Raw genomic sequence first — 19,382 nt, 5'->3', positions numbered from 1 at the left:
GTGACTATCGCTAATTGAAAATAATTACAATGTAAACAAATTTGCATGAGCACATTCATTCTCTTGTGACCGACATTGTACGTGATTTATGCTGAAACAGTATAATGACACCTCTGAGGCACATAAACTGGTTATTCGTAAGTAACGAGTTCATTTTTATAAATTTTTATTTCTCACAGCGTAGGGAGACTGTTCAATACAGAAAGCAGTAATGATCCAACACACAGCATGTTCCTTAGCAATAAAAGCAGTTTCAACTCTTTAGTCAAGATTTTCTACCCAATTTTTTTTTAAATTGCATTTTCCAAAAAGCATCATACAATTTGATGGTTTTCAGGAATTGCACTAGGGGTGTGTAAAAACAAACAGCCATACAGTTTATTTCAGTTAAGGCTTCTGTGTAGAGAAGCCGTGGTCAGTATATAAAAGTATTCCCAAACATTTTGTCGACACATCTTCAGATGTAAAAGGGGTAACTGCGTAGAAGGCTCAAGGGGCCCTGTGAATTTATAGAGATGTATAAAGGGCACCACCATTTGTCACAATGCAACATGTGTGATTATCACTGACTGGTGCCACTGTGCCCAATTAAAGGTAATTGGTCGTTATTCTGTTGGTACAAAGTTGGCATCTAAGGTCCCTCTATACATGCACACATAGTAAAGTGTTGTCTCTGCTAAAATACTAGTCCTCATAATTTTCCATCTCAGAAAGCACTTTCCACTATGCCCGATTTGTATGACCCAGTCGGCACTTACTTTTGTGTTTGGCTAAGCGGGCATTAACATTTTGGTATGTTTCCCATGTACACAACTACATGGAATTTCATATACTCCAGGTGTTGCTAGTGGATGTTGAACATCTTTTGCTGTTTTTAAGTATTCCTTTTCTTGCTTGGTGGGTTTAAAGATTGTTTCAAACACACACTTGCCAATGCTTTTCCATCGGAATCTGTAATCCAATAAAAAGAAATACAGATGGGCTGATTCACTTATTGCTAGCTTTAAAAAATTGTTGCTCCATTAAGGAAGTGGACTAAGCACTCCACCAAATAAGAAAGAAAGCCAGTACTAGTGAGGAACAATGGCCACCAACTGTTGAAATTTTCCTCTCTTTTATTCCCAAGGTTATGGAGGCATCGATAAAGTGTTGGCTTAAGAATAGCAAAAGATGTACCACATATATTAGGAACACCTGCAGTATGTAAAATTCTATGTAGTTGTGGGGAAATACACAACACTACCACGAAATGAAGTATTAACAACCATTTAGCTGAACACAAATGGAACTGTCATCTGTGACAGACAGACAAAGCGCCTTAAAAGAACACGCTTTCTTTGATGGAAACCATAAAGCAAAATTCAGCAAATTTTAGCGAATTAAATGTTTATCTTATGCGTATGTATACAAAGGTCATCAGGATTTACAAATACCATAATAATTTTAACAGAAATATAAAGGAAGTTAAATTTCACAAAATACATTTTAATTGAGAATGATGACACCTGCCAGAGATAATCAAACTCTTAGCATCAAGTCATGGATGGCGCTGCATCCTATACATCTTTATAAATCTGGGGGAGGGGGGGGGGCCCTTGAAACTTGTCACAGCTTCCTTTTAACTTCCATAATTATCTCCTGCAGTAAGAGACGAAATGTGTGGGAATAGTCTTATAAATCAACCATGGCCTCTAAGTTCACAAATTTTAAGTGAATAAACATGGCTGGGAAGGCCTACAGTGTATGATTAATGTACGATCCTCTCCCTCATTTTTAGCATGCTGTTAAAATTACTGAGCTTTAGCTGCCAACATTATTGTTGCTCTCTTTCACATGGGCAATATTTTTCATGGTATTTTTAAGCAAGCTGTCACATTTTATACAATTACACTGACAATACACAGAAATCCGTCTGATGTGTCATAAACTTGCCTCTTTTTTTTTTTATTAGTGTGTGACTATTTTATTAATGTGTGATTAAGATCACAAGCAGAGCTTGAAGCCATCATTCAATAGAGGCCACAATAGTACACTTTTCCCCTTATGTTGTTCTTAATACATAAACACAATAAACAAAAAAACTCAATTCTGAGCTTCTGGTAACAACTCGATCTTTCGGTTTGTCATCTATGTACTGTTCTCCACTCACCTCTTCGGAGGCACAGACGTGACGGTGAGCCGTCAGTGACGCCTTGGCGGCTGCTGCCATCGTGTTGCGCCATGGCGAGCCCTTCACAGTCATCACTGCCTGATAAGCTAACGTATGGACGTGCAAGCGAGTAAGCGGGCGGTTGCCACGGAAGCCCTTACTCTTGCTCAGTACTAACCTGAAACACATCATGATAATTAACAACCTGTTCTAGCTACATACAGAAGCATAAAAAAATGTAAGTATGCTGGAAAATGTACAAGAAGTGGTATCAACAGTAACATCACTGTAGTTGAATAGTGCCTAATGTATGTCACTGGCTTCTCAGCATCTCACTGTTTTTAAGACATATACTGCCCTATTTTAATGTACTTTGTGCTGCTATAGTATTGAATTAAAGCAATTTATACAAGGAAAATGTGTAGTAAAAATTTATGGAATCTCAAAAGAATACACTGGTTAGAATATGGAGGAGGATGGCAGAAGTCAGGATGCTTGAAAGAATCCGGTAAGGAAGATTATATTCAAACAATAATATGGTGTGGGAGGAAGGGGGGGGGGGGGGGGGAGGCTGACCACAATCAAAACCGATGTTAACAAAATACAAATCCGAGGATGGAGGCGAAATGCGAAGAACAGTAATGTATGGGAGGGAATTGTTAAAGATGCCACAAGCCATGGCAAGTCCTTCCCTTGGCCTCAACCTGTAGCAGCAGATGACAGGCTGCACTGATCGGATAGTGATCAGCGAAGTGGCTGCCAGCCAGTGTTTAACTGCAGCACACTCTCTGGTCACTTCCACTGGAGGTAGAGCTTAGACGGCCACACTTTCTGGACATGACGCATGCCAAACCATCACTCAAGCAGACTCTTCTTCCACTTCACTGATGCAACCCCACCCAGCCGTGCTCTCAAGAGCTCATCCTGTGTAATGCCACATGGCTTGAGCTGTCATCTGCTGCCCTTTTCCTAAGTATGTGTGGCAGCAGGATTTTACACCCGCATCCAGTGTCACCATTTTGTAGTAGTTTGGTTAACAAGAGATGCCTTCCCAAGCAGCATTCCTCCCAGACTGATGAGCAGTATTCACGTACTGGTCAAATGAGGGATTTGTAATCTATCTCCTTTGTTGATGGGCTACATTTACTGAGGATTTTTCCGATGAATCTCAATCTGGCATCTGCCTTACCTGCAATTAGTTTTATGTGGTCATTTCATTTTAAATTGCTCTGTATGCATACTCCTAGAGTTTTATGAATGTGACTGCTTCCAAGGATTGTTTGGAAATTGTGTAATGACACAATAGCAGTTTTTTTCTGCCTATTTATGCACAATATTTTGCATTTGTTTACATTAGGGGTCAACTGACAATCCCTGCACCAAGCATCTGTCCTCTGCAGGTCTTCCTACATTTTGGTTTAATTTTCTAGCATTACAATTTCTCTACATGTAACAGCATCATCTGTGAAAAAGACACCTGCTACTTTCAAAATTCCCCACTAGTCATTTATATATATTATTGTTGCGGTCTTCAGTCCTGAGACTCGTTGATGCAGCCCTCCATGCCACTCTATCCTCTGCAAGCTTCTTCATCTCCCAGTACCTACTGCAGCCTACGTCCTTCTGAATCTGCTTAGTGTATTCATCTCTTTCTCTCCCTCTACGATTTTTAGCCTCCACGCTGCCCTCCAATACTAAATTGGTGATCCCTCGATGTCTCAGAACATGTCCTACCAACTGATCCCTCCTCTAGTCAAGTTGTGCCACAAGCTCCTCTTATGCCCAATTCTATTCAATACCTCCTCATTAGTTATGTGATCTACGCATCTAATCTTCAGCATTCTTCTGTAGCACCACATTTCGAAAGCTTCTACTCTCTTCTTGTCTAAACTATTTATCGTCCACATTTCACTTCCATACATGGCTACACTCCATACAAATACTTTCAGAAATGACTTCCTGACACTTAAATCAATACACGATGTTAACAAATTTCTCTTCTTCAGAAACGCTTTCCTTGCCACTGGCAGTCTACATTTTATGTCCTCTCTACTTCGACCATCATCAGTTATTTTGCTCCTCAAATAGCAAAACTCCTTTACTACTTTAAGTGTCTCATTTCCTTATCTAATTCCCTCAGCATCACCCGACTAAATTCCACGACATTCCATTATCCTCGTTTTGCTTTTGTTGATGTTCATATTATATCCTCCTATCAAGACACTGTCCATTCCATTCAACTGCTCTTCCAAGTCCTTTGCTGTCTCTGACAGAATTACAATGTCATCGGCGAACCTCAATTTTTTATTTCTTCTCCATGGATTTTAATTCCTACTCTGAACTTTTCTTTTGTTTCCTTTATTGCTTGCTCAATATACAGATTGAATAACATTGGGGATAGGCTACAACCCTGTCTCACTCCTTTCCCAAACACTGCTTCCCTTTCATACCCCTCAACTCTTATAACTGCCATCTGCTCTCTGTACAAATTATACACACACACACACACACACACACACACACACACACACACACACTGAGAAAAATAATGTTCCTTTAACATTTGCTGAGATAAGCTGAAAGCTACTTTTATTTGAAGATTAAGGACCCGAAATATTTGTGTGTTACCATACCATGTAAATGCATATAAACGACCCATCGACCCACCCTTCCCTCCATTTATATTATCATTACCCAGTGTGTAAATCAGATGTACCTTTTCTCACAGCAGATTAACAACATTCACGCAGTTGACTGCGTTCTGCCATCTGCCTTTGGTAGGTGCACTTCACCACCAAACACAATGGCCTCACTCATATGCTATACAGCTACAACACAGCAAAGCTAGTAGACTAACCTTCAACTGCCAATACCTGCCACACACAAAGTATTACAGATGAATAGCACTGATTTGGCCAACAGCCTTGTCACAGTGGTAACATTGGTGCCTGTCAGACCACTGGAATTAAGCGCTGTCAGGCTTGGCTAGCACTTCAATGCATGATGTTCCGGCGTATCGACAAGTGCTGGCATGAAGATGAAGAACACAAGAGCAGAGAAGGCTGTGAGATGGCGTCAGCCAACTGCCCGCTGGCTAGAACCACGCCCCGACAGGAGTGGCCTACACAAAAAGAGAATATGAGTGCCACTCCTGCCAGCCTCGGATGCACAATACTAGACCTGACCTAGCAGAGAGCGCTACGATAGCAGTTATTAGTGTTCCGTTGCTTGTATGGACACTGTCTATAGCAAAAGACATTGACTGTTTGCATGTCGCCCATCGCTTGCAACACCATTGGAAACTCAAAGTTTAGTATTGTCAATCTTCTTTATCGTAATAAAAACTATTAATGTGATTTGCTTGAATTGTTGAATAGCTATCCTAGAATGCATCAATCTTTAGGCACGCTATAAGACGAGTGGGCAGGACCCCACAGGTGACCATACAAGCTGCTGAGCGCTACTGGCAAGCAGGGTGCACTCGGCTCTTTTGGGGCCAAGTGAGGGGCCACTCGACTGAGAAATAGTGGCTTCGATCACAAAAACGAACAACAGTAGTGTGCTGACCACATAACACTCCTTATCTGCATCCAGTGACGCCTACCTGCTGAGGATGACACAGCGGTCAGTTAGTATTGTTGGGTCTTCTAAGACCTGTTCAGATGGAGTTCATAGCTATACAATTTCTTGGCCCAGCAACTGGAAAGAGTGAAGGGATATGATCCAAATGTCGCTAACAAGAATGAGAAACAACAATCATTGAAATATCAACAATGCTCTCTGATCTGTCGCCATGCTATCTAAAGGTAGCAAAACATTACCAAACTTGACAGTGTGGCTGATATGATACGGAACATACATAAAAACTAGATACATTCTGCCAGAGGTAAATTTGTGTGTGTGTGTGTGTGTGTGTGTGTGTGTGTGTGTGTGTGTGTGTGTGTGTGTGTGAGGGGGGGGGGGGGGGGGGGGCACATGCATGCACCTGCGTCAATATCAGACTACAGTAAAGAGAAACAGGGAAGCTACACGCAACACAACAATCTGCTATTCAATTATTATCCGAGGGCAGTGGCCCTACCATTGACATAATAAGTAACTATAGTAGAATTGTTAGGATTAGTGTTAGTATAGTAACATAATAGCAGCAGTTGCTGCAGAAAAATCAAGGTGCTTTTAGTACTAATAGTGACTTTTTTACATTTTTAATAGTTGTATTGCTGAAGTACTATGAGTTGTCTTAACAGTACTAACAGCAGTGGATATAAATAGTACTGCAAAATTATTCAAAATTGTTTGAAATAATGAAAACCTATGGCTCCTTTTGTCAAAGTGAAGGAAAACCTGACAGGGAGAGGAAGAAGGTGCTGTAGAAAAGCTACATATAGAGTAACATATATTGAGAGTCCTAAATAGTGCAATAGCAACAGAAGGAAGTAGGCCTAAAGATAAGGAAAAATAAATAGTGGCAGACACCATAAACTTAGTTCAATGATCAGAATAGAAGGAAAAGTGAAAGAAAGGAAATAGATTATCACAAAAATTCACATAAATACTATTCTATATATAATCAGTCCAGTGTCGTCACAAGAAACTGGGCTTTGATAGATAAATATATAAATAAGTCTATTTCAGCCATCTGAGTTTAGATAATTTTCCTGTAGTCCAAGCACTTTCTCCAATATTATAAACTCAGGAACAGTACATACATCACATTACATTATATTTTATATTTACGCTTGAGAAGTAATGAATGAATAGAGAGAAAATTTTAAAAAGGTGCGGAAAGTATACCTGTCAGAGAATATAGCTGAAGGATGAACAAAGAAAACATAAATGTATAAAGAGAAGCAGCAAGGATAATAACAGAGCTCAACATCAAAACTGGGAATGACACTGTAATTGAAGAGATGCATGAATCCTCCCGTATAGGTAGCAACCAGTAAACCGCCAATTCTTCAAAGAATCTAATTTCCATGTACAAAACAGCTTCCAACATATGATTAATATGTTAAATATCTGACATTAAGCATGTAAATGAGAAAAGCTTAGAAAAGATTTCAAATTTTGCTTAAAGTTCATTTGATGTCACTAAGTGCTCTCATTATAAAACACTTAATGAATGTAGTCTGGGGAATATGCACTCCATTTTAAGCAAAAGTAAGTGTTTCACTAATCTCTCAATCATTATGATGTCATAACTCTAGAATGATGTATCATCATGTCATACACTGATGTAATTATGCAGGTACATTCAGTGGTATATGTGGATCATGTTTGCACACGGTGTTGACAGTAGAATTGGTAGTGGAGAAGTAATGAAGTAAAACATCATGCCTTATGATGAAGTTTTCCTGCATGAACAGGCAAAATGTAAGTGACAAACTTTTTTCGTTTCTCATTTTGTGTGAGGGTGTCAGTGGAGAGAGAGAGAGAGAGAGAGAGAGAGAGAGAAAGGTTTGAAATTATTGTACTTGCCAGCATGTAAGACACACTTTCTCTCCTTCAAAAATAGGCCAGAAAACTGGTTGAATCTTATAACCTAGTCTTAGGTAAAGGTAGGTAGCTATAAGCTCCATTTCTTCAAAATTTCTATGCCTTAGCTTGAAGCACTTCACTGTTAGCTTCCTTGTGAATGTTGAACAGTCCTGTTGTATAGAGTTCAGTGGATGCACATGTGCCATTGTGAATAGTTTTTATAATGTTCGTTCAGGCTTCATACATTGTTGTGTCTAATGTTGAGATCCACCTGTGCCATAGCTATACTGAGGTTTTAATTGCAAAAATGACTGAAAAATGGCACAGCTCTTCACTTGAATTTAAGCTGCAAATGATTGCCTGTGCTAAAGAGCATGGAAACATGGCTGCAGAAAGGCACTGCAGGCCACATTCACCTGAAAAAATGAGAAGAACTTGATGAAATCAGGAGGATGTTTTAGACAAAGCACCTTGCATTAAACATAAACTGAGAAGTGGACCTGTTACATGGCCAAAACTTCAAGCAGAACACAGTACTTGGATTTTTGGGACCAGACAAGAGGGAATTTCAGTTTCTACTACAATGATCATTGACCAAGCAAAAGTAATATCCACTAATAAAGGGATTGCCGAATTTCCTGGATCAACATTGTGGTGTTCCAGACTTATGAAGAGGTATCAGTCTTGTATGCAGACCAAGACAAAAATATTACAGAAGAAGCCAACCAGGTATGAAGAACAAATTGCTGAATTTCATCAAGTTGGTGTAAAAGACAGAAGTTGAACTTTCCCAAATTGGAAAGATGGACAAGAGTCCCCTAGCCTTTGATGTGCCTTCTAACAGAATTGTGGAAGGTCACAAAATCATCACTGTTAAAACTTCAGGACATGAAATGACTTATTACACAGTCGTTTTATCCTGCTGTGCTGATAGGACAAAATTTCCAGCACCTTTGATTTATAAAAGAAAGACGCTTCCTAAGGAAGAATTACTGAAAGGAGTTTTTGTCCACGTACATAATAAAGGATGGATGGATGGATGGATGGATGGATGAGAAATGAGGTTGTGGACAGATGAAATTTGATCTAGGCAACATTGAGGCTTACTCACGAAGCCCTGTTACTACAGGAACAGTTTTGTTCTCACAGAACAGATTATGTTAAAAATAGACTGAATGAACTGATGATTCTGGTAACTAATTCCAGGAGGGCTATCTAGTTTACTTCAACCATTAGATATATGTATCAACATTTATGTGTGAGGAGTGGAACATATGATGCAGACCTGGACCAATACCTGGCATATCAACAGCAGACTAAATGAGTGAAATTTATGGACAAACAAAAACTATAGCAATTTGTGCCTGTAATTTAAACACATAAATGCTTGCGTTTTAGCAACCTTAAAATCTTACCCGACTTGAATTACTTCTCCTTTACTTAAAAAATGTTAATTGGTCAAAGAAAGTACTAGTGAAATTTTTGGCACTGGTTGGAGGAAATGAACAGTGATAATCATAAGAACAACATTTGAAGTAATGGAGGAGGATATTACTACTAATGTCCCAGTTACCAACAGAGTGGGGGAAATGTTACAAGTTCCACAAGCGAAAGCTACTGCTCTGTTTCATCTTTTAGATGACAGAATAGTCACTTACACGTCTTCCACATCAAGTAACTCATTATTGACATGTGAACTGATTTAAAGATGACAGCAGTGTGAGCAGTGATGGGCAGTACGTACCTGAACACGTGACGCATCTGGTCGAGGACTGTCGCTACTCGAGGGTTAGAGTCTGACACCAGACTGATGTTACCGAACTGGAGGATGTGCTGCAGGTTCGTCAGTTCCTGGAGGGGAATATTAAGCATTTCACAACTTCTAGGTTTTAAAGCTTGTTCTCATAGCTTGAAACAGTGCAAGTTGTCCAAAACTACATGCATTTATACTGAACATGTCCATGCTAAGCACAGAAACAGGCAAGTAAGTAGAAGTATTATTAAATGCCCACAAAATGAAGTCTGAATTAAAAGTGGCTTTTAAATTCCATATGAATTTTGATCCTGCAGCAGAATGTGTGGCAATATTAAACTTACTGGCAGATTAAAAGTGTACACTCAACTGGGACTCAAACCTGGAACCTTTGCCTTTAACAGACAAATGCTCTACGGAATGAGCTATCTCTCACAACTCATAATTTGGTCTGACGACTTTCCTTACACCAGTACCTGCATAGCTTGGTCTGTAGAGCATCTGTCCACAAAACCCAAAGATTCTGGTTCAAATCCATGTCTGGCATGGGGCTCTCTCTCCCAGGAAGTTTAATTTTTGAAACTGTATATAAACTAATTGTTACAATTCACAAGAGCTGTTACTAACATCATTCTTTAGCGTCATGTGAGGCATGGCTATCAAATAATAGTAGTATTACTACAAAACATTTTTTTCCAAAAACATACATATAATCTACTTCTCTACACCTACAACGTTCTGTGAGTGTTGATGGAAACAGTATCACAAGTCTTCCTCTGCGAGCTCCTCAATGGTGTGTGACACTTTTCCTTTCACTACTTCAATGGACTGAAATCTTGTTTATTTTCATGCAAGTTTGACCTTGAGGAATAGATTAAAATCACAAGGTGCTAAGTCAGCTGAATGTGGTGGATATTCAAACACTGGGATATTGTACCTCTAACACAGAATGCGGTATGAGCCAGTGTGTTGTCATGATGCAGAACATGTAACTTGTTCTACCACAATCTGGGTATTTTCCCTAATTTTCTCTTGAGAAAGAACCTCAGTGTAGTAATGTCAATTAATACACTGAAGAGCCAAACAAACTGGTATACCTGCCTATTATCATGTAGGGGCACCGCAAACATGCAGAAGTGTAGCAACATGAGATGGCATGGACTCAACTAATGTCTGAAGCAGTGCTGGAAGGAACTGAAACCATTAATCCCACAGGGCTGTCCATAAATCGATAAGAGTACAAGAGGGCGGATATCTCTTTTGAACAGCACATGGCAAGGCATCCCGTGTATGCTCAACAATGTTCATGTCTGGGGAGTTTGGTGGCCAGCAGAAGTGTTTAAACTCAGAAGAGTGTTCCTGGAGCCACACAATGGACATGAATAGATGTAGGTGATCAGACAGGATGCTTACGCATGTGTCACCTGTCAAAGTCCTATCTAGACGTATCAGTGACCCCATATCACTACAACTGCTCAGAGCCCCCACCAGCGCGAACAATCCCCTGCTGACATGCAGAGTCCATGGATTCATGAGGCTGTCTCCATACTCGTACACATCCATCTACTTGATACAATTTGAAACAAGACTCGTCTGACCAGGCAACTGTTTCCAGTCATTAACAGTCCAATGTCAGTGTTGATAGGCCAGGCACGGCATAAAGCTTTGTGTCATGCAGTCATCAACAGTATACGAGTAGGCCTTTGGCTCTGAAGGCCCATATAGTTGATGTTTCGTTGAATAGTTTGCACGCTGACACTCGATGGTGACCCAGAATTGAAATATGCAGATATTTGTGGAAGAGTTTCACTTGTCACGTAGAACAATTCTCTTCAGTCATCGTTGATCCCATTCTTGCAGGATCTTTTTCCAGCCACAGCGATGTCCGAGATTTGATGTTTTATGGATTCTAATATTCACAGTATACTCTTGAAATGGTCATATGGGAAAATACCCACTTCATTGCTACCTCGGAGATGCTGTGTGCCATCGCTTCTGCGCCAACGGTAACACCACGTCCAACTCACTTAAATCTTGATAACCTGCCACAGTAGCAGCAGTAACCGATCTAACAACTGCACCAGACACTTATTGTCTAATATAGGCATTGCCAACTGCTTTGCCTATGCCATTTTCTTTGGTGTTTCAGTGTAGTTTGACCTTCAGAAACCCAGTGAATACACACAGGTCCTTTAGTATCAAAAGGCAATCTGAATCTTGAATTGTTTATTCGAGCTACTTTTTGGACCCTTCCAATGCACGGACTTGCACTTTGTTTCTGGATCGTAAGTGAAAAACCAACATTCTTCACACGTTATCACCTTTCCAAGAAATCAGGATTATTTTCAGTGGTTTCCGAGGAGTCAGTGCAAACATTACTACAACATTCTTTATCTTCAACCATGAGCGGTTTTGGCACCAGTTTCGCACATTCATATTAAATTGGTTAGATAAAATTTGCTTTGTGCATTCTTTGTCAATTCTCACAGTTTCAGCAATCGATTGAATACTCAACTGATGGTCAGATCAAATCAGGATTACACACTTTTCCATACTTCTATTTGTTTTTAATGTTGAAGGGCATCCTAGGTGCGATTTCTCTTCAACGTCTATTCTGCCATCTTGGAAAAGCTCAATCCACTCAAAAACTTGTGTACATGACAAAACTGTCCTCGCCATACACTTCTTTTAGTAAAGAAAGGTTTCAGTAGAAGTTTTTCCAAATTTTATGTGATATTTCATGACAATTATATTTATAGTTTTTCCAGCACAAAAAACTAATAGCGCTTACAAAAATGAAGAACACGGTCACACTGATTTGTCTATAGACACCAGTGATGCCGCATTTGACTGAGAAGGCTTCATGCTTCACAGCTACTGGCTGTTCATCTTTGGCACATTCATACTAAGTCCATAACAGCACGAGTCCCGTATTTTATAGCCACACATCATATGTCACACTGTGACTCGCATAATGGCAGAGTTCCAAATCCCACCATCACATCAGCTGTTCTAAAACTTCAACTCTCACTACTTGCAACCATGCTAGCCGTGTGTTATTCTACAAAAAATCTAAGTATTCACCAATCATACAATGAATTTTCCACACCACATTTCTAATATTAAGCAACAACATTTTTCCTTAATTGATTTTGTGGTCTCCAGTCCAAAGAATGGTCTGATGGAACTTCCCACACAAGTATATCCAGTATAAGCTTCTACATCCCCATATAACTACTGAAATCAATACCGTTCGAACCTAGTTTCCATAGTCAAGCCTTTGTCTCCCTCTACAATTTTACTCCTCACACTTGCCCCCATTATCAAAGTGATGATTCCTTGATGCACCACGTGCATTCCATTAACCGATAACTTCTTTTATTGAAGTTGTGCCAAGATTTCTTTTCTCTCCAATCCCATTTAGATACCTCTTTATTAATTAGTCAATCAACCCATCTAATCTTTAGCATTCTTCTAGGCACCATATTTGAAAAATATCCATTACTTCCTTGTGTGAACTGCCTATTGTCCACATTTAACTTCCATACAAAGACATATACCTTTAGAAAGGACTGCCTAACACTTAAATTTACTTAGAGATGGATAGAAGTTGAAGTAATGAACTAAAATTTGTGCCAAGGATGTAACTTGAACACGGGTCACCTGCTTACTAATCACTACACCGTCCTGGCACTGTGGCTCACACAGCTTCATGGACTATCCTAATTTAATGCCCTCTCTAACACAACCCTCAATTCATGTCTTCAGCCCATTTTCTCTTTCTTAAATCGTCAGTACTGCCAAGGCTCTCTGATACTGGAACAGCACCCCAGCTCTGTACGTAAAGGGGAAATCTTGCCTGTACCTCAGGTGTAGATGATCTACTGATATGACAGAATTACTTTTTCCTGCAGATATCTGAGTCTCAACTTTACCTTCATTAAGGATATTATCTAAAGTAATGAACTAAAATGTGTGGCCCGGCCTGGTCACAAATTGTAATTCATTACTTCAGATTTTATCCTTACCGAAGATAGAACTGAGACTCGTGTCTCCAGGAATATGTAATTCCATCAGATCAATAGATCACTTAAATTTACGTTCAATGTTAGCAAATTTCCCTTTATCAGTAAGGTTTTCTCAATATTACAAGATTATTCATTGTTAGTTATTTTGCTCCCAAAATACCAAAATCCACCCCCCCCCCCCCCCCTTTAGTGTCTCATTTCCCAATCAGATTCTCTCAGGATCATCTGATTACTCAACTGCATTCCGTTGCTTATGGATTGTTTGTCCTCTGTGTCTTTTACCATACTCAGAAGGAATTTGATGTATACTTGACTTTCGTAAAAGCAGATCATCTTTCAGATATCCCAGAATAGCTGCGGTACTGGCCGGTGGGAGAAATATCACATCCACTTCATGCTTCTTTATTATTCTTGCAATTTTTGAGAAATATTTCTCATGTATGCTAAAAAGGCCTTAGACTTTATATCTCTTTCTTATTGCACTTATTTTGGTTGGTCTCGTGTTTTCGGTTGCAAACTTCTCCTAATTTGATGTTTTTGTATCCATTCTTATGGAATATCTTTCCAAGTAAACATACAATCTCACCGACTGGTGGCAACCAGGTGCCTAAAACTATAAATCAGTACATGGGGACTTCGGTAAATGCACCGTCCCAAAACCCATCTTCCTTACGTCAAGCTATTACATCCACATATAGTGGACAACCATTCTGTCATATATTATCATTAGGCCGCATAAGTCTGCTGAGAGTATTATGTCCTTACAGTGCGGACATGCCTACCCATTGCCTGCAAGTGTGTCTTCTGTGGCAATTGTGTATTCATACAAGACAGTCATCATATGCCATGACTGTGCAGGATACAAACAGTATGTTTGTATGCTATTTGTTCCAGGCTCCATCAGGGCACTAGCTATGCTTCCGAGCAGGCAACTCCACCAGCTGCAGTTCCAGCACAGTGCAGTTCAGTTGCTCTCGCAGTTCTTAGCCAGGAGCTAGCTACCCTCAAAGACCATCCACAGCAACTTGATGAGACAAGCCATGAGAATTTGCTCTGCTTCACACCATCGTCATGCTGACACTACTCCTCCCATCATGGACGGGATGACGCAGGCTGTAGTCCTTTTATCACAACAGTAAACTTTGTGTTTGTAATTTCAAGTGATAATGGCGATACATCATTTCTTGATTTTGGGACAACAGATATTGTGAATTCATGCAGTTAATAAGTGTTTTGTATATAAACTTAAGAATCTTTTTTTGCACAGCAAGCCACCACGATGAAGTGTAGGATGGAAAACATTAGTTTCATGTTCCATGCAAATTTGACATTTTTGTGAGTGGAGTTATATTGTTCAACAAAATCAATTTGTCGTTGCATTGGGTCTAAACTGTGAATTTGCCATTGACATATCTCCAAAACGTTGTCAGTTTTACAACTGCATAGTTGGTAGATACTTCTTCAAAATCCTTCATAAATCAGCTACCAACAATCAGCTTTTCCTTATCACCCTGTCCAGTAAGTCTCCCCTGACCCAGCACTCTGAGTGGCATTTCTGTCACTCCTCCCACTTCCTAAAACTCGACAGTCATTTCCCTTCAACCCTCTTCCTTCTCCTTCAATCCCTCTGGCTGAAGAAGTCCTTGGCTCCAAAAGCTTGTGCATTTCCATACCTTATGTGTGTTTTCTCCTGCTGTCACTTAGTGAATAGATTTTTTATCTGTCCATTTTATATTGTATTTTCAAGCATTGATTATTTTCAACAGTAACATTACTCTTATGTATTACACAATAATGACACAAGCAACTGATGACAGTCAAAAACAAAACATGCAAAATTCCTCAACATTAGTCTGTCACAAAAATTGATAACCCATTTCACAATGCAAAGGCAGACATGGAATTAGAGAGAGAGAGAGAGAGAGAGAGAGAGAGAGAGAGAGAGAGAGAGAGAGACTACTTTTGTTGCTCTCCATGCATAGTGTAACTTGTACAGAGCAGCCATTCAGTTTCACTTTCTAGGCTAAGAAAGGTACTTGTATGTTCTGAAACTATGAGACATATTGCCTATGCAATAAGACCCAGTAAGATCAAACATACCGCTGTCCATAGTGCTGACTGGACTAATCACTGAAAAGGAGCTGTTAAAGTCCCTCACACATTTGTTGGTTTCACTTTGCAAAACAAGCTAAAATAACACCTAAAACAAACAGCCACAATGCATGCAAGGTACAGCCAGGAATTTTGATCCCTCAACACAACAACACAAGTCTGAAACTTACTATGAACTGTGTGGAATTTGTAGGTCTTCAGAAATGAATGAAGGAAAATGAAGTAGCGTTGATATTTCAGAAAGCTGCATAAATGTGCACACTGGAGAGAAATGGGCAGACCTAGCACAAAAAAATATATTGCTTTGACAACTACTTTAAAATTGCCACATAGCAATTAACTCTGAATTTTATAAGGGGGCTACGTTCCAGACTGAACTCTGAAAGGCATAATCAGTCTTAAATGATGATGATGATGAACAATTAACTCCATATGGAATGTTTAAAGGCCTCCCAGGCAACAGAGGACACTAATTCTATACAAAATTTAATTTTGTGTTCCCCAAAAGCAAAGTGAAATATATGAGCACATTTTTCGTCCAGTATCAGAGAGATGGATAATGACAGGTGATGAAGCTTTTTTTTTTTTTTTTTTTTTAATGTTAGTGTTAGTTCTGAGTAGCAAATTATTCTGTGGTGTAATTACAATCGGGGCTGAAAAACAATAATTACAAATAAAGCTGTTAAACTTCAGTCTGTGAACAAAATCATGGCAGCTGTTTTTTGACTGAAAACAAAAATTAATTGTTTTGAGCAATTGAGAACATCAAAAACATCTGAAATGTTCTGTCTAACACATTCAAAACTGATGTGCCATTCAAAATCTATGACATAGGAAGCTTGAAAATTGAAACTGTCCTAATTCATTAGAATACACACCTTGTCATAAATGCAGATGGTACTTCTGCACAACTCTCACCCATTACAGTCATGATCTAGCACCCTGGTAGCTGGCATCCTTTTCTACACGTCAAGTAATGGCTCTTCTTTATCAACATTTACAGAGAATAATCAAGTATTTATTCAGTTTGCATCTGCCTGAAATCCGTAACTGCAATGTGCCATCTGGATCCTTCCTCCACCTTTTCTTAACTGCACATGTGAGAACTCTCCCCGCAATATATTAGTTTCCTGGCCTCAACCTCTGTTAGTCATTCCCCTTACTCACCTAGCCACTTCCCTGTTCCCATTACAGCACTACACAGCCCTCTATTCCACCAATGCACCAAATGTCTTTTTATGTCTCTTCTTTTCTGACTCCTCTCCCCCCCCCCCCCCCCCCCCCTCCTTGCCCTTCATCTAACCTCCCAACTACATCTACCTGCCCTACTCTCTTCCCAAGTTGTTTCTGTATGCTCCTACAAGCAGCCCTTTATCATCCCCTACACCTACCCTGCAATCCCTCCCACCCCCCACCCCAAACTACTACTCACTCCCGCCACCCAGTTGCTTCTCCCATCATACACTGCCACTTGCACTTTGGCCTCAGCACCCAGAATTGTGGTCGTGTGTGGGTTGCATTTGCGTGCAAATATGTATTTCTGATGAAAGTCTTTTAGGACGAACGGTTACTTGCTGACAGTCTTTTAGCTGTGCCTATCTACACCTCAGCACCTCCGTTATATGGTGAGTAGCAACTATCCTGTTCATAATATTGTCATTATTCCATTCTGGATTTTCCGTTTTTGGTAATGGCAATATTCTAAGAGCAACTTTAAAAATGAAAGAAGTCTGCTACGTAGTAATGAAAGTGCTTTGATAATTATGGCAGTTGTGAAGGAAAATTGATGAGAGAAAATAGATGGGGTGTTGGAGAGTTAAGGGAGGACTACAATTTCATGTCCTGTCAGCAATGTGGTCTTTAGAGATGGGACACAAGCTGACACTGAGTAAAGGATGGAGGAAGAAAATCAGTCATGACCTTTTTGAACCAATGAATTAGCATCTACATCAATAGATTTTGGGTGGAGAAACTGAATCTGGATGGCTGCATAGTAATTTCAACTCTTCAGCAATGCTTCACCCCACTCTGTTTAAATTTATTATCTGTATCTTTTACTTTGGCCCTCTGAGAATGTGCAATGCAAATAAACCTATTGTTACACCTCTTAAAATTTTTAAGGGGTAATGCAGGAGTAGGTTTAATAATGAATAATGAATAGAAAATAGGAATGCGGGTAAGCTACTACAAACAGCATAGTGAACGCATTATTGGGGCCAAGATAGATACGAAGTCCACACCTACTACAGTAGTACCAGTTTATGACAAAGAAATTGAAGAAATATATGATGAAATAAAAGAAATTATTGAGATAGTGAAGGGAGACGAAAATTTAATATTCATGGGTGACTGGAATTCGGTAGTAGGAAAAGGGAGAGAAGGAAACGTAGTAGGTGAATATGGATTGGAGCTAAGAAATGAAAAAGGAAGCTGCCTGGTAGAATTTTGCACAGAGCACAACTGAATCATAGCTAACACTTGGTTCAAGGATCATAAAAGAAGACTGTATACATGGAAGAAGCTTGGAGATACTGACAGGTTTCAGATAGATTATATAATGGTAAGACAGAGATTTAGGAACAGGGTTTTAAATTGTAAAACATTTCCAGGGGCAGATGTGGACTCGGACCACAATCTATTGGTTATGACCTGTAGATTAAAACTGAAGAAACTGCAAAAAGGTGGGAATTTAAGGAGCTGGGACCTGGATGAACTGAAAGAACCAGAGGTTGTACAGAGTTTCAGGGAGAGCATAAGGGAACAATTGACAGGAATTGAGGAAAGAAATACAGTAAAAGAATGGGTAGCTTTGAGGGATGAAGTAGTGAAGGGAGCAGAGGATCAAATAGGTAAAAAGACAACGGCTAGTAGTAATCCTTGGGTAACAGAAGAAATATTGAATTTAATTTATGAAAGGAGAAAATGTAAAAATGCAGTAAATGAAGCAGACAAACAGGAATACAAACGTCTCAAAAATGAGATTGACAGGAAGTGCAAAATGGCTAAGCAGGGATGGTTAGAGGACAAATGTAAGGATGTAGAGGCTTATCTCACTAGGCGTAAGATAGATACTGCCTACAGCAAAATTAAAGAGACCTTTGGAGATAAGAGAACCACTTGTATGAACATCAAGAGCTCAGATGGAAACCCAGTTCTAAGTAAAGAAGGGAAAGCAGAAAGGTGAAAGGAGTATATAGAGGGTCTATACAAGGGCGATGTACTTGAGGACAATATTATGGAAATGGAAGAGGATGTAGATGAAGATGAAATGGGAGATACTATACTGCGTGAAGAGTTTGACAGAGCACTGAAAGACCTGAGTCAAAACAAGGCACCCAGAGTAGACAACATTCCATTGGAACTACTGACAGCCTTGGGAGAGCCAGTCCTGACAAGACTCTAACATCTGGTGAGCAAGATGTATAAAACAGACGAAATACCCTCAGACTTCAAGAATAGAATAATTCCAATCCCAAAGAAAGCATGTGTTGACAGATGTGAAAATTACCAAACTATCAGTTTAATAAGTCACAGCTGCAAAATACTAACACGAATTCTTTACAGACGAATGGAAAAACTAGTAGAAGCCGACCTCGGGGAAGATCAGTTTGGATTCCGTAGAAATATTGGAACACGTGAGGATATACTGACCCTACGTCTCATCTTAGAAGCTAGATTAAGGAAGGGCAAACCTACGTTTCTAGCATTTGTGGGCTTAGAGAAAGCTTTTGACAATGTTTACTGGAATACTCTTTCAAATTCTGAAAGTGTCGGGGGTAAAATGCAGGGAGCGAAAGGCTATTTACAATTTGTACAGAAACCAGATGGCAGTTATAAGAGGGAAGCAGTGGTTGGGAAGGGA

The 19,382-nt window shown here is 39.6% G+C and overlaps 1 protein-coding gene across 1 annotated transcript in view; it reads right to left on the bottom strand.

The window, feature by feature from the left end:
* The window catches only part of LOC126291715 (ADP-dependent glucokinase), a 93,359-nt gene that overhangs the window by 18,315 nt on the left and 55,662 nt on the right, over window positions 1-19,382 (bottom strand). The window contains exons 6-7 of the mRNA XM_049985371.1: window positions 9,372-9,478; window positions 2,150-2,327 (exon numbers count right to left, since the gene is read on the bottom strand). Coding sequence (XP_049841328.1) covers window positions 2,150-2,327; window positions 9,372-9,478 — 285 coding nt within the window. The remainder of the gene's footprint in view (window positions 1-2,149; window positions 2,328-9,371; window positions 9,479-19,382) is intronic.

The sequence above is a fragment of the Schistocerca gregaria genome, chromosome 9 (genome assembly GCF_023897955.1).
Source record: "Schistocerca gregaria isolate iqSchGreg1 chromosome 9, iqSchGreg1.2, whole genome shotgun sequence".
Lineage (NCBI taxonomy): Eukaryota > Metazoa > Arthropoda > Insecta > Orthoptera > Acrididae > Schistocerca > Schistocerca gregaria.
This window is presented reverse-complemented; position numbering and strand designations above follow the sequence as displayed.